Source organism: Miniopterus natalensis, chromosome 11 (genome assembly GCF_054644295.1).
Source record: "Miniopterus natalensis isolate mMinNat1 chromosome 11, mMinNat1.hap1, whole genome shotgun sequence".
Lineage (NCBI taxonomy): Eukaryota > Metazoa > Chordata > Mammalia > Chiroptera > Miniopteridae > Miniopterus > Miniopterus natalensis.
The window spans coordinates 18,903,311-18,916,652 of record NC_142091.1 but is presented as its reverse complement, the minus strand read 5'-3'; the positions used below and the strand labels follow the sequence as shown (position 1 = coordinate 18,916,652).

Genomic DNA, 13,342 nt, shown 5'->3' with positions numbered 1-13,342 from the left:
CACACAGACAGACAGAAGTTCTATGAATCTCCCATCTTTTGATCTATGAAAGTGCCTGTTTCACTGTATCTTCGCACACGGGGGATATTATTTTCTATTCATTGCTGATTTGTTAGGAAAATATTTATGAAAGTACAGAGCAAGGTCCTTCCCCTCAGGAAGCTAATGTTGTAGCAGGCAGAACAGTCAAATAGTGACTGTGATAAAATGTTGTGCATGTTCCAATGTTGTGAGGTGGGCGGTGTTTAATCTCCTCCAGGTGGCCATGAACAGTGTCCTGGAAGGTATGACAGTTCAGCTTCCATTGGAGGGTGCGTAGGCTTATCCCAGGGGGAGGGTGGGGAACTGTTCCCAGCCGAGGGAAGGAGAGGAGCACAGGCCTCGGGGCAGGAGAGGGGCTGAAAGGCATCTAGGCTCCGGGGCTGCAGTTAGTCCTTCAGCTGCCTGTAAACTGCAGCGGGACCCCCCTGCCCTGTCAGGGGTCCACGGCCTCTGAAGTTATGGCCTTTGGTGTAGGACCTTGTGGTTTCCTACCAAATATGTCAGTCAAAAGGAATTAGAAATAGTCTGGGCAGCAATGTCCACCTGTTGCTTCATTAAACTTTCTGAATTTTAGATTCACACGGAAGTTGCAACATTAGTACAGAGTTCTTTCCTCCCCTCAATGATATCATTCTACACAAACAGAGCACAGGTCAAAACAAGAAGTTGCCATTGCTGCAGTCCTGCTAACTAAGCTACAAACTTTATTTGGATTCCTCCAGTCTTTACATATATTTATTTTTTGTTACTATATCATTGTTTGAAATGTTAATACATGTATTGTTTCATATAAGCAACACACTCAGGATGAAGAACTGTTTGAACGGAACCCATCACCTTAGGTCCCAGTTATTGTCATATCTTGCTCCCAACTCTCCCTACTGTATAGTTTTAAAGACACTTAATTGACTTTTTTAGAGGGAGAGGAAGGGAGAGGGAGAGAGAGAGAAACATAGGTGTGAGAGAGAAGCACTGACCGGCTGCCTCCTGCACACCCTTTACCGGGATTGAGCCAGCAGTCTGGGCATGTGCCCTGACCGGGAATCAAACCACCACCTTTCAGTGCACAGGATGACACCCAGCTAACTGAGCTGCACCGGCCAGGGCCCTCCCTGATATTTTAAAGGCAACACTTAGAAGGTTTATGGTCAGGGACCTTTGGAAGGGAGAGGAATGGTGGAGCGGAAAGTGTCAGCCCATGCCTGCCTCCACCTGCTGTGTGGCTTCCAGCAGGTCACTTAGCCTCTCTGGGCCTGAGATCCCTCAGGAGGTCAGAACAAGGTCCTTTCCAACTCTGAAATTCTCTTTACTCTCTAGACTGCTTGAGGTTTGCAAAGACTTAGAAAGCACTACACGGCAACTCACTCAAAACCCAAAACCCATCCCTGCCCAGGGGCACACAGGGATGGAGGGAGTGGCCGATCACCATTGGATGCTGGTCACCATTCAAACTTGCACGTTTCCTCTCTTGCTAATAAATACCATGAAAGGAAGCTCTCCTGATGGACCCTGTGGATGGCCCCATCCTTGCGTCTTTGTTGAGTAAGTGGTCCGGGGCTCTGAGGCTCACAGGGCATCTAAGGGACTCTCTCTCACTGCCCTCCAGTTTCCCTCATCCATACTTACCTGTTCCCTGTCTCTTGCACCCAGGGTCTGGTGCTGGCCTCTCCTTAGCAGGACTCTGGGGCATCCTAGCTGGCTGAAGGGGGGGGGCAGTGAAATGAGTGGCACATCTGGTGGCAGATGGGAGGGTGAACTCTGTGGGGCTAAGGATTGCCAGCCCCCATCTGCTCTGCAGTGGGGCCCTGTGCACTGGAATACACCGAGATGAAGACTGCAGATCACTTCGGGCCCGATCCCTCTGCTGACCAGTTTGTCCAGAGGCACCGCATCCACAGTTCGCACTTGTGCCAGGACTCGCCCACCAAGTGTACAGCCCTGTGTGTGAGTGCGGCGGGCAGTGGGACCCTGTGGGGGAGTTTCTGCCTTGATGTGGGGTCGGGGAATGGAGTGGGGCCTTGAAGGTAACTCCAGGCCTCACCCACTACCTCCCCTCACACCTCTAGATCCAGAAGAGGCTTTCCGGTGGCAACCTGGGTGTCCACCCCTTGGGCAGCACATCCCCAGTCTTCATGGGCCCTGCCTGGACCGTGGTTCCTGCGGGCTGTTCTGTGCTAGTGGTTGCCAAGGGCAGTCGGTGGGTACAAACTAGATAAAACACCACCCTCCCCACATTGGGCTTGAAGCAGCAGCCCCCCCATTAATGTCTGGGCTCCCTCACCCCTGGGGCTGGGAGCTGGCCACCTCTGCCATATTGTCATTTGAGTCTTGGTCCCAGTGGAGATGGAAGCCAAACACAAATAGATGCCTTTATGCTGTTCAGCCTCCACCATGCAGGATGCAGCTTGGAGTGCTGTGGCTCAGTAGCGAAGGGATCCCTTGGTGATACCTGCAGGGTGGGAGGAACTGGGCACAGAGGCATGCTTGGCACACCTGGGTGCAACTGATCAACCCTTCCCTGAGATTGGTTAAGAACTGGGGCCATCTTTCTAGCACAGTTTACAGGCGGTTGCTGGTCTTTCTTGGCAGCTCATTGGTGAGTCTGCTTGGGGAAGGGTAGTGTAACAAGCCACTTTTGTTGGCCCCAAAAATCTGAAGTCAGCGTTCTACTCTCTCATTGGATATGGGCTGACCTTGTCAGCTACTGAGCTCTGATGACAAGTGGGGCTGAGTTCACAACTCCCCCTCCCCTTGGAGCCCTAGGGGAGAGCCCAGGTATTACCAATCACCCTTGAAGACACATGACACAGGGGCAAATATGCACCCTTCTTAATTTCCTAGAGCAAGACTTGGCAAGCTAAGGTCTGTAGGCCAAACCCAGCTCATTTTGTGCAGCCCAAGAGCTGAGAATGGTTCTTACATTTTTGAGTAACTGGGGGGAAAATCAAAAGAAGGTTATTTTGTGACAGATGAAAATGATATGAAACTCACATTTGTTTCCATAAAATTTAATTAGACCACACCCATGCTCATTTGTTTACATTTCGTTTATGGCTACTTTTGCATTATGACAGCAGAGTGGAGTGGTTAAAGTAGCAACCAAATGCTCACAAAACCAAAGATATTTTCTGTGTGGCTCTTTACAGGAAATATTTACTGAGCCCTGTCCTAGAGAAAATAAAATTTTTTCACTAGTCTGGAATTACCACGAGGCCAGGAAGTAAACTCTAGAAATTGTAATGCATGTTATTGTTATGTGTGTTTTGCAGCACTGAAGTTGCTGCAGTTTTCATGGAGCTGGAAAAGACAACAGGGATGGAAACTGTAAGTGCTGTGTCCTAGGAGCAGTTGATCAGGAATCACCAGTGTCCAGGAGTTAGGTCCGTCATACTTTCTTGGTTCTCAAATGTTGCCGCTATGTCAAAATTGTTTTTGAAATAGAGACTCAAAGACTGTATCACCAAGGGGGTTTTATTCAGTAGGTCAGGGGTGGGATCCAGGCTTATGGCTTTTTAATAAGCCTCCCACATGATTCTGAAGGGTCGCTAACCTGTGTGAGACCTGGTTAGTGGGGCAGCTCTATGGGTCAGGACCACGGACAGCGCAGGTGCCCTCAGTAGTGGGAGACTCCCCTGGTCCTTGCCCTTGGGTGCCCTGCCTCCTCAGATGAGTGAGGCTTCCTCCGGGTCACCACCAGAGACTCGCTCACCCAGAGAGTCCATCGCTGGGGACTCGAGACGGTCAGCCTTCCCCGAAGTCCCTGGTAGGCTCCCCTTCCTTCACGTCAGCCTCTTGTGAGGACAGCAGAATGACTACGTGGCCTGGCCTCTTGCTCTGGGATCGAACCTGTTTTCTTGGCTCTCGTCTTTCTCTTGTTGTTCTCTCTTCACTGTCATCAGCTGTGTATTTTCTGGGGGCCCCAAATCTTGGTGCTGGCTTTCATTGGATCAGGTGGGCTCAAGGACTTGGTTCAGACAATGATTGGGACCGCTGTTTCCTACTGTGACACTCAGGGGCAGACCTATCTCTGTGCTGGTCTAGGGGTGAGCTGCTTGCTTTGGGGTGAGGTTTCTGTGACCAATATAGGCTCTCCCTCTGCCCCTTCTACCCACCACAGTGCCCCAGGACCTCATGGATGTCATATGTGCAACCTGCCATCCCTGAGGCAACCCAGTCCATGCAAATCCTCTTGCTTTTCCTGTTCACAGAGTGGTTTGCTGATGGTGGCTCAACCATGAGAGGTATGAGGGGCTTGACCTGTGGATGGAGGGAATGGAAGGACTTACCAAAGATTTGGAGATGTCCATTCCTTGCTTTGTACTGACTTCAGAGGCTATAGAATCATCCAAGTTTAGGTTAAATCCTACCCTTTCGAAGTCCTAGCTGTTGGAGCTTCCTTACATGTGTCATTCAGGATAAACAAGCTATGTCACAGTAACAAACAGTCCCAAAAATCTCAGTTGCTATTACAACATAGGTTTGTCATGCATACCATGTGCCTATTATGGATCAGTTGGGGACTCTGCTTTCTCCACATTAAAGGGTCCTGTTGATGGGGCCACCACAGTCTTAAATACTGCCAGTTACCGTTACAGAGGGAAAGGTAGCTTGGAGTGCCTCGAACCAACAATTAAATGCTCCAGCCCACGTGAGGCACCTGTCATTTCCACTCACACTTCACTGGCCCCACCCACAAGGGGCCAGGTAGTGCAGTCCTCTCATGCTCCTAGAAGGCAGAAACCAGAAATATTACTTGATGACAACCACACTTGCCTCAGTTTGCTCCTCCAGCAAAGGGGACACTAATGCTTATTTTATATAGCTATTGTAAGGACAAATCAAATAATTGTTTAAAGTGGATAACATGTGGTACCTTTACTTTATAATGTTAAAGTTATTTCCTTGCACATAGAGCTTTGGTCTCTTTGGAACTACTCAGCCCATTCATGAGTATGGTCCTGTTCCCCACTGCCCTGGCCTACCCTGGCCTGCAAGAATAGAATCCTTTTTTCCTTGCTGGGCCTCTATCCCAATGGATGGTCTAATCTTCAGCCATTGGAGCATGAGGAGTGAGGGCTGGACTCCAATTTTCAGAGTCTTCTAAGCCCTGTGGACCAGAAACATGATCACCTGAGCAGATTCTCAGTCCCTCATTCTAGACCCACTGAAGCAGAATCTGCATTTAACAAGATCCCAAGACCATGTGTATACTTTTAAGTTTGAGAAGCAGCGATATAACTGGAGAGTGCCACATTTTAATGGGCATCAGACTCACCTGGGGGAGGTAGCAAAACTTACCAGTACCTAGACTACTTCCTAGAGGTCCTGAGTAAGTAGGTCTGTGCCGGAGCCTGCCGGCAGTCGAACGGGAACCTGATTGAGGGGGTGAGGATTGGAAAAGAAAGACAAGAGACAGGATGGGATCGGGAGGGCTGCAGCTCATTCCTGTTGCCAGCTGCCAGCCCCGAGTTTATTTTCTCGGCTCAATATATACAGGCACTGTTGATTGTGCTGAATAGCACCCTGCCCCACATTTCTTCCCTTAGCCCGATACTAAGTAATTCCTCCAAGGCCCTACGAATGCCTTTTCAGAGTAAACACCCTGCCTCCTGCAGGAGCTCAGGCCTTGGAAAGTATCCTTATCTCGGCTTCTAATGGGAACTTTTGGGGAGGATAGAGTCCTTGGCTTGGTATGTGGCTTAACTATCCTTTAACCCTTCAGGCCGGGGCCAGCTTCCTAATTAGCCTTTCTAGAATTTAGTGTTGCTTTGGTGCCTCAAGGACTGGGTCAGGGAGCAGGAGGGCACCTCTGCAGCTCACCCAGGCAGCTCCTCTGTGCCTGGGGCCACTAACTCATCCACATCTCCCTGGGGAAGCATTTTCCACTGATACCGTTGCATGGGTCTCTGCAAATTGATAGCTGGGACACTGAATGCAAACCGTTCCCTGTCCCTCGGATGGAGGGGGAGCGGGGGGAGCAGGGCGAGTGCTAGCACCGCTGCCCACCACTCGGGTCAATGCCTCAGAGATTTCTCTCTTGATGGCACTAGGGCAAGCGGGCCTCCCGGGTCTTTCTCCCTGGGCAGCACCTCGCCCGGCGGGTCCTCCCGGGGGGAGTCCCGCCGGCTCCCCACAGGTCTGTGTGGAGCCTCGGAAGCCACGCAGTAGAGAAATTCCAGTGATTATGGATCACTGAAAATGCCGTTTTAACCTACTACCCTCTCTCATTGTATCTGTTTACATGCCACTAGTGATAGGGAGCTCACCACCTTGCAGATACTCAAGTACACTGTGGGAGAGCTGTCAGTGAGATGCTGTCCTCATGCAATCTGAACAAGCCTGAGACTCACCAACCTGAGGACACAAAGAGGATGACTTTAAAGTTTAATGTCTCCATTTATAACTGGAGGCCTTCGGCCATGACTTCCCCTTAGTCTCCCTAGATTTTCCTGGCTGTCCCCAGATGTCTTGAGGATAATTATGCAGATAGTGCTCTACTCTGTTCTTTGCAAGAATGCACGATATTCCCTTCAGCAGTCCTTGTTTATTCCAACAGTTCTAGGGCCTTATTCCTCTCTCCTCTTTCAGCCAAAAAACCCCAACAAAATTTCCATGCAAAGAGAATCTCTGAGGCGTCACTACTCTGTAATTAGTCAGACTCTAAATCCCAGTTTGGCTCAGTTTAGTTTCAGCTGGGTCACTTTAGAAGTGAGAACTGTTTCTGAAAGTGTCCAAAACTGACTTCAAATTAGTTCAAGTAAAAAGGAAAATCTGATGACAGAAATGAGAATCCCATAGGTGCAGGGCCTCAGGTATGGCTGGATCCAGATGCTCAAAACAGAAATCTCTGTTTCTTGAGCTCTTGCCTCTGCTTGTCACTATGATGAGGTAGCAAAAAATGGATCCCAGCTGCCACTGCCCCATATCCCATTGGCTTAGGAACTCAATCAGGGAAGAGTGTGTTTCCCAGTTGTTTCAACAAAAAGTCCCAGGGCTGATTCTCATTGGTGCAGGTTGGATCACATGACAACCTCTAACCCAATCATTGTAACTCCAACCTGAATCACATACGGGGTAGATTCAATCCCACCCAAACTATAGGGCTAGAGCTGGGCTTGGGGTCACTCCCAAGGTGATAGCAGAAGGGGCAGTGATGCCGTGTGGGTGGAAACAATACTCCTGAAGTCCCCCTGACAACCTGCTCCTAATGAGCTGTACTTTCTCCAGGCAACCTGGGCTGTGTGTGAATCTGCTCTAAGTGTCTGTTTTCTCTACCTGCAGGACTCCCCTGAAGCTTCTCTGTGGCAATGTAAAGCACCATATCCTTTCCAGAGCCTTCTATGGGTGTATTGACCTTAATTGCCATCGTGGTCTACAGCGAGCATTCACTGAATGCCTAATGCATGCCAGCAATTCCAGAGAAAGGAGCCTGGCTCTAGAGTTGTGTAGATGTCTAGTTTTGGTGAAAGTATGTTAACTTCTCTGAGTCTCAATGTCCTCATGTACAGATTGGGAATGCATATTAGTTTTTGGTCCTAAGAAAGGGCTGTGAACAATGGGGTACCTTGGTGGCAGGGGTTTGGTTAATCACCCCAGCATTCAGTGTCCACCTTAGAGGGCTTGTTTTCAAGACTGAATGGGAAACATGTATAAGGGTCCTGGAACCTAGCATTGCATGTCATTGGTGCTCAATAAATGTCAGTGCCCTTCTGCTGAGGGCAGTAGCAGGAGAGAGAGGTGGCCTGATCCCTTCCTAAGAACTTAAAAATTAAATTCATAATACAAGTACTGATTATTTCATTTTAATAGATGAGGAAACTAAGGCACAGAGAGACAAACTGACTCTCCCAAGGTCACACAGCTAATAATCAACAGAGCTGGGAGTCAAACCCAGGCCTGCCTGACTTCAGAGGCTCTCTTTTTCCCCACTCTGCTATATCTAATCTTAGCAGGTTTTACTTCCCCGGACTCTCAGCCTGGATGGGGGAGATAAAACGTGTATTTTCTAGAAAAGTATTAATACATCCTACATGGACCTGTGAAACAGCACTGCAGGACATAACCCTGAGTGCCTGGAGATCAAGGTTGTTGCCTGTTCTGTTACCACTCATCCCCAGTGCCTAATGCAGGGCCTCCATGGAGCAGGCATTGGGTATTTATGGAACCCAAATGGAAGAGCTTCCTGGAGGAAGGGGAGGGGATTGAGATGGGTCTTGATTGATGTCATCACACAATGTGGGCCAGTCCTCATGGTGGTTAATAGCCCAGGTTCTGGAGCCACACAGCTTGGGTTCAAATTCCAACTCCACACTTCTTAGCAGTGTGACCTGGACAAGTGATGAAGCCAGTTTGTACCTCAGTTTCCCCACCTATAAGATGGGGATAAGAGTTACCTGCTTCATAGACGTGGTGAGAATTAAATGAGTTATGTAAGCTCCTGAACAGCTCCTTGGCACATAGATGAGCTGTGTAAGTGTTAACCATTATAGCAGCAGCAGCCACTCAGACATCTAAGACTAGTGTTAGGATGTGAAATATGCTTTTAATTTTGGAATGTGAAGTACAGAGGTGAGACGAAGCAGGATCCCAGTGCCCTTCAGGGTAGCCTTCCAGCAGCCATTGGCACTTTACACACACGCACTGACACACTCAGACAGGACCTGCTGGGCCCCCTCCTTGACTGACTGTAACTGCAGGGCCTTTACCTGAAAATGAATTAAAAAAAAAGGAAAGCAGAGAAAATCTACTCCACAATAAAACAAACCATTGTTAAAGTCATCCTAGTGTACCCCCAAATTACTAGTGTAGGCAGAACCAGCTGCAATTGTTCATTGTGGATTTATTTGCTTTAAAGCAATTTTTTTAGAACTTACTCAAGATTAAAAACACTAAGATAATATTCCCAAATAAGGACCATGTATGAAATTGACAGAAAATTAAGTAGAAATATAAATTCAGTATTCACTGGCCTTTTCTTCATTTTCCTTTCTGTAACAAAATAGGGCTCACACTAGACACGACCTGCAGGTTGTTTCCACTTTACAATACACACTGAGCATCTTTTTGTGTAGTTTCGCATAGATGCATCTCTCACCGTTTTTACTCTGTGTGGTGTTCCCATGTAGGGGTGCACTGTTCCTCACTGCTGGGGCATTGAGGGGCTCCCAGGGTTTTGCTCTTTCATATCATTTCGCTGTGGATACTGGGTACATATGGCTTTGCTCACTCCTGCCAGGATCTCGAAGAGCTAAGTCTGAAAAGCAGAGCTGTTGGGTCACAGAGTCTACCCCTGGCTTTCTGTGGACCAAACCCCTTGCTCTCCTCCCTCCCCCCACCACAGAGGGAAAGAGAGACAAAAGCATCAATGTGAGAAAGAAACAGTCATTGGTTGCCTCCCACACGCACCCCAACTGGGGATTGAGCCCAAAACCTGGGCATGTTTCCCAACCAGGAATTGAACTAGTGACCTTTCAGTGCACGGGATGATGCTTAACCAATGAGCCACACTGGCCAGGGCTTATTTTATATTCTGATCAAGAAAATAGTATTTGAGTTATCAAGTAGTCAATTTACCCATTTCAGTGATTGCAACAATAGTCTCCTTATACTGAAATTTGAAAAGAAACTTAAAGCACACAATTATTAAGTGAACAGAATAGCTGAAATGTCATGGAAGTCAAGATGGCAGGTCACCTGCTTTGTTGGCATTGGCACATTTCTTGGCTTTTAAGCACTTAGGTTCTCCAACCCTCCTCTGCTTGCAGTTTGGTTGAAAGGTTTTACTTAAAGTCTGCATCTGCCATGCAATGTTGATGTTCAAGACAAACTCTTAGCACTTCATGAAAGGACAGAGTCCTCGGTCTGCAGAGGGACTGAGTTATTGGGTGGGCAGTTGCTGCTCTAATTTTGTGTTGTGCTGGATGCAGTCACTATACCAGTGAGACTCCCGGAGAGAGGGTAGCACAGAGCATGGAGGCCGGGACCCAGGAACTGCCTTGGTAATGTCCTCACCATCCTGCCACCAACCCTTTCTGTGTTGTATAATGATTTTGTTCCTGTGAAAAATTATTCTACATTACTATTGTGTAAATACGTATGGAATACTGATGACACTAGGTTTTATGTTGCATCTCAGTGTTGATCTCGGGACACTGATGTCGTATTTGGTTCCATCACAGCAGCAGCAGAGACTGACCTGCTTTTATTAGCCTGCTGAAGCCCCTGGGTGATGGGGTAGGGGTAGAAGGGTGTGAAGTTTACCTGAGTACAAGTAAAGCATTTCTCTAGGGGAGGGTCAGAACATGAAAGTAACATGCATAAGGCTCCCTAGGAATGTATTTTGCTCCTTCAGGATTCTTAAATCCAAAGAAGGACGGCAGTGACCATTTTAAGAAGAATTTCAGCTATGATAGAGAAAGAAGAGTCACCAGGGCGTTAGGGGGGAACCAGTGTTTGGGTGACTTCTGACCACAGTGAAGGTATTTTTGTCGGGGGTGGGGAGCATGAGCAGATGCATGTGGGTGCATGTGTTGTGTAAGTTTTAAAAATCACTTTTGACATGTAGTATCCACAAAATATACCTCTGCTTGTCAATTTTATTGTGGAAATCTTTATTTTGTATAGATAGCCTATTTCATAGGAGTTCTATGTAACTCCTTGGGATTGTCAAAAGAAAAGCTATTGTAAGAAATTCACTTGGTATTATTTTGCTTTGCTTTTAAAAGACTTGATTTTACAGGAGAAATTCTATTTAGTAATAAAAGTGTCACCTTCTTGGTGCTAAGGAGGAGAATTAACAGTTACAGCACTGTGTTTAGAATTAGGTTATTTTTAATCCTGCATCTTTAAATGTGACAAATTTGTGAACCCTTCTGTGACACTCTCTCTCTCTCTCTCTCTCTCTCTATATATATATATTTTTTTTTCTTTTCAATTAAAGTTTACATTCAATATTATTCGGTAGTAGTTTCAGATGCACAGCAAAGTGGTTAAAAATCATGTACTTGACAGACTGGTCCCCTCCACCCCTCTACTTCAAGTACCCACCTGGCCCCATACATATTTATCTTGATATTTCTGACTATATTCCCCATGCTGTGATCTACATCTCTGTGGCTATTCTCTAGCTACCAATTTGTATTGCTTAATCCCTTCACCTTTTTCAACCAGCTCCCAAACCACCTTCCTTCTCACAGCTGTCAGTCTGTTCGCTTTATCTGAGTCTGTTTCCATTTTGTTTATTTTTTAATTAAATTCCACATATAAGTGAAATCATGTGGTATTTGTCTTTCTCTGAGTTACTTCACTTAGCATAATGCTCTCTAGGTCTATCAATTCTGTTGCAAAAGCTAAGATTTTTTTTTTTTTAAATGGAATACATGATTGTGTTTGGGATCTCTTACTGTTTTTTCTAGAACTATAGCTGCTTTGCTTGGGTCTCCTTGAGTCATATTTATAGTTGCTCCCAGAATTCCAGATTTCTGTTCATTATTAAGAGAGTGAAAACTTCGTCTGCCTGACAGGTAAATCATTTTCACTTGTTTACTGTCGTCTGGGAACCATTTAATTTTTAGCAATTTTGTGTGTTTTTTTCGTTTTTAAGTGAGTACTGTATGATGGTCAGTCTTTCTGTGTCCTAGAACTGGAGTCTTCAGCTCTCAATACTGAAGCAAAAGAGGTCATAGTTAGTTATCGGAAGTATATCTTCTTCTTTTTCTTTAATCTTCACCCCAGGATATTTTTTCCATTGCTCTTCAGAGAGAGTGGAAGGGGGAAGGCGGGAAGAGAGCGAGGGGGTAAGAGAGAGGAACATTGATGTGAGAGAGACACATGGATTGGTTGCCTCCGGCACTTGCCCTGAGAGGGGCCTGGGATCAAGCCTGCAACCGAGGTACTGCCTTTGACCAGAATCGAACCCAGGACCATTCAGTGTGAGGGCTGATGCTCTAACCACTGAGCAAAACTGGCTAGGGCACAAATTGCTAACTTTTAAATTACAAAACTCTCCTCATTACAGCTCTGTCCAAAATACAAATTCCCACCCCAGTACAAAGAATAAACAATATTCATGTATACAGGTTATTTCTTTCATATAAAATACTAGATACAAATCCCTACTTAATTTTGTTATTTTTGTCTTGGCTATGCTTTAAAATTAAAATGCTTCAAAAATAAAGTAGATATCACTTTCCAAGTAGAATTCACCTGTTCTTAGGTGTATTCACCATATAAGCACAGCCTTTACAATGAGCAGAGTAGCATTTCTAGGAGTGCAAAATGTTTGGGTACATTTAATCATGAACTTACTGTAACACATTTCAAAGGTAAATTGCTGGACAAAATCCTCACTATCAGTTCTCCTGTCTGGAAAACAGGAGTCTTATGTTAAGTCAGTGGTGGTATTGAAAATGGCATTTATCACTCTGAATCTTCTCCGTGTCCAATTAACAATGATTAGAATTTAAAATTATGTATCTAGGAAAATATTTTAGATGTTCAGCTTCAAAAGGAAAAAGTTAAATTTACAAATTGTGGTGTTCGATGTCCCATCAGGCTTTCTCTGTGGGTCAAAGGTAAAGGAGACGGTTTGACAGGAATGATGTGGTTGTTGGTGAATACTCTGACCTGCAAGGTAAGCCAGCTTGTGGGCACAGTGACAAGGGGCAGGAACTCTGATGACAACTGTTAGTAGAAAGAACAAATTTAAAAAATTTTAAACTTCATATCTGCTTTCCCTAAATTTAAAATTTCATATATTGCAATTCAAAGGCTCAAAAAGTAAAGATTCAATTTTTAACAATTTTAGACTTGGAAAAAAATCGGTGTGAAAAAACACTTACTGGCAAATTACAATACATGTGGCATCATCGTCTGTGAGACTCTGTACTGTATCTGGGCTGAAGTGAACTGTGTTGTGGATGACATTATAATGAGTGGGTGTGACAGTACCATCTTTCATAGACTGATTCAATAAAAAAACCCCTGAAATTATAGAATATGTGTATCAGCTTATTTTAGGAGGACAAGAATGTAGCAGAAATGACATTAATTTACAGAAATCTACAGCTTCCTTTGTATTTAAAAGACTGGCTAACTATTGAGCAAATCTACAAAGGATAGTGAAGTCATTGACACAAGCAATAACTCCCACCCATGGGGTTTAGACTTAAAAGCATATGCACTGATGCCTGGAGGCAGACATATAAAATGGGCACATTTGATATGGTCACAGGTGACTGATTCAGACACCCCGGTGGGGCACTTCCCACTTCTCCCTCAGAATCACCAGAATATATTCAAA

General features: G+C 45.8%; 1 protein-coding gene across 2 annotated transcripts; it reads left to right on the top strand.

The window, feature by feature from the left end:
• Window positions 1–348: 348 nt before the first annotated feature.
• LOC148091938 (small G protein signaling modulator 2-like) lies at window positions 349–11,543 on the top strand. 2 transcript variants are annotated; one of them, XM_087821575.1, is made up of 6 exons: window positions 349–1,584; window positions 1,841–1,986; window positions 2,109–2,239; window positions 3,312–3,366; window positions 4,160–4,283; window positions 7,324–11,543. In XM_087821575.1, the coding sequence occupies exons 1-6, from the start codon at window positions 1,545–1,547 to the stop codon at window positions 7,332–7,334; spliced, it is 507 nt and encodes a 168-aa protein (XP_087677701.1). In that variant the 5' UTR covers window positions 349–1,544; the 3' UTR covers window positions 7,335–11,543. The 2 variants fall into 2 exon arrangements, with proteins under 2 accessions (XP_087677701.1, XP_087677700.1); XM_087821574.1 differs by lacking the exon at window positions 7,324–11,543 and having other exon boundaries at window positions 4,160–4,472.
• Window positions 11,544–13,342: the final 1,799 nt, after the last annotated feature.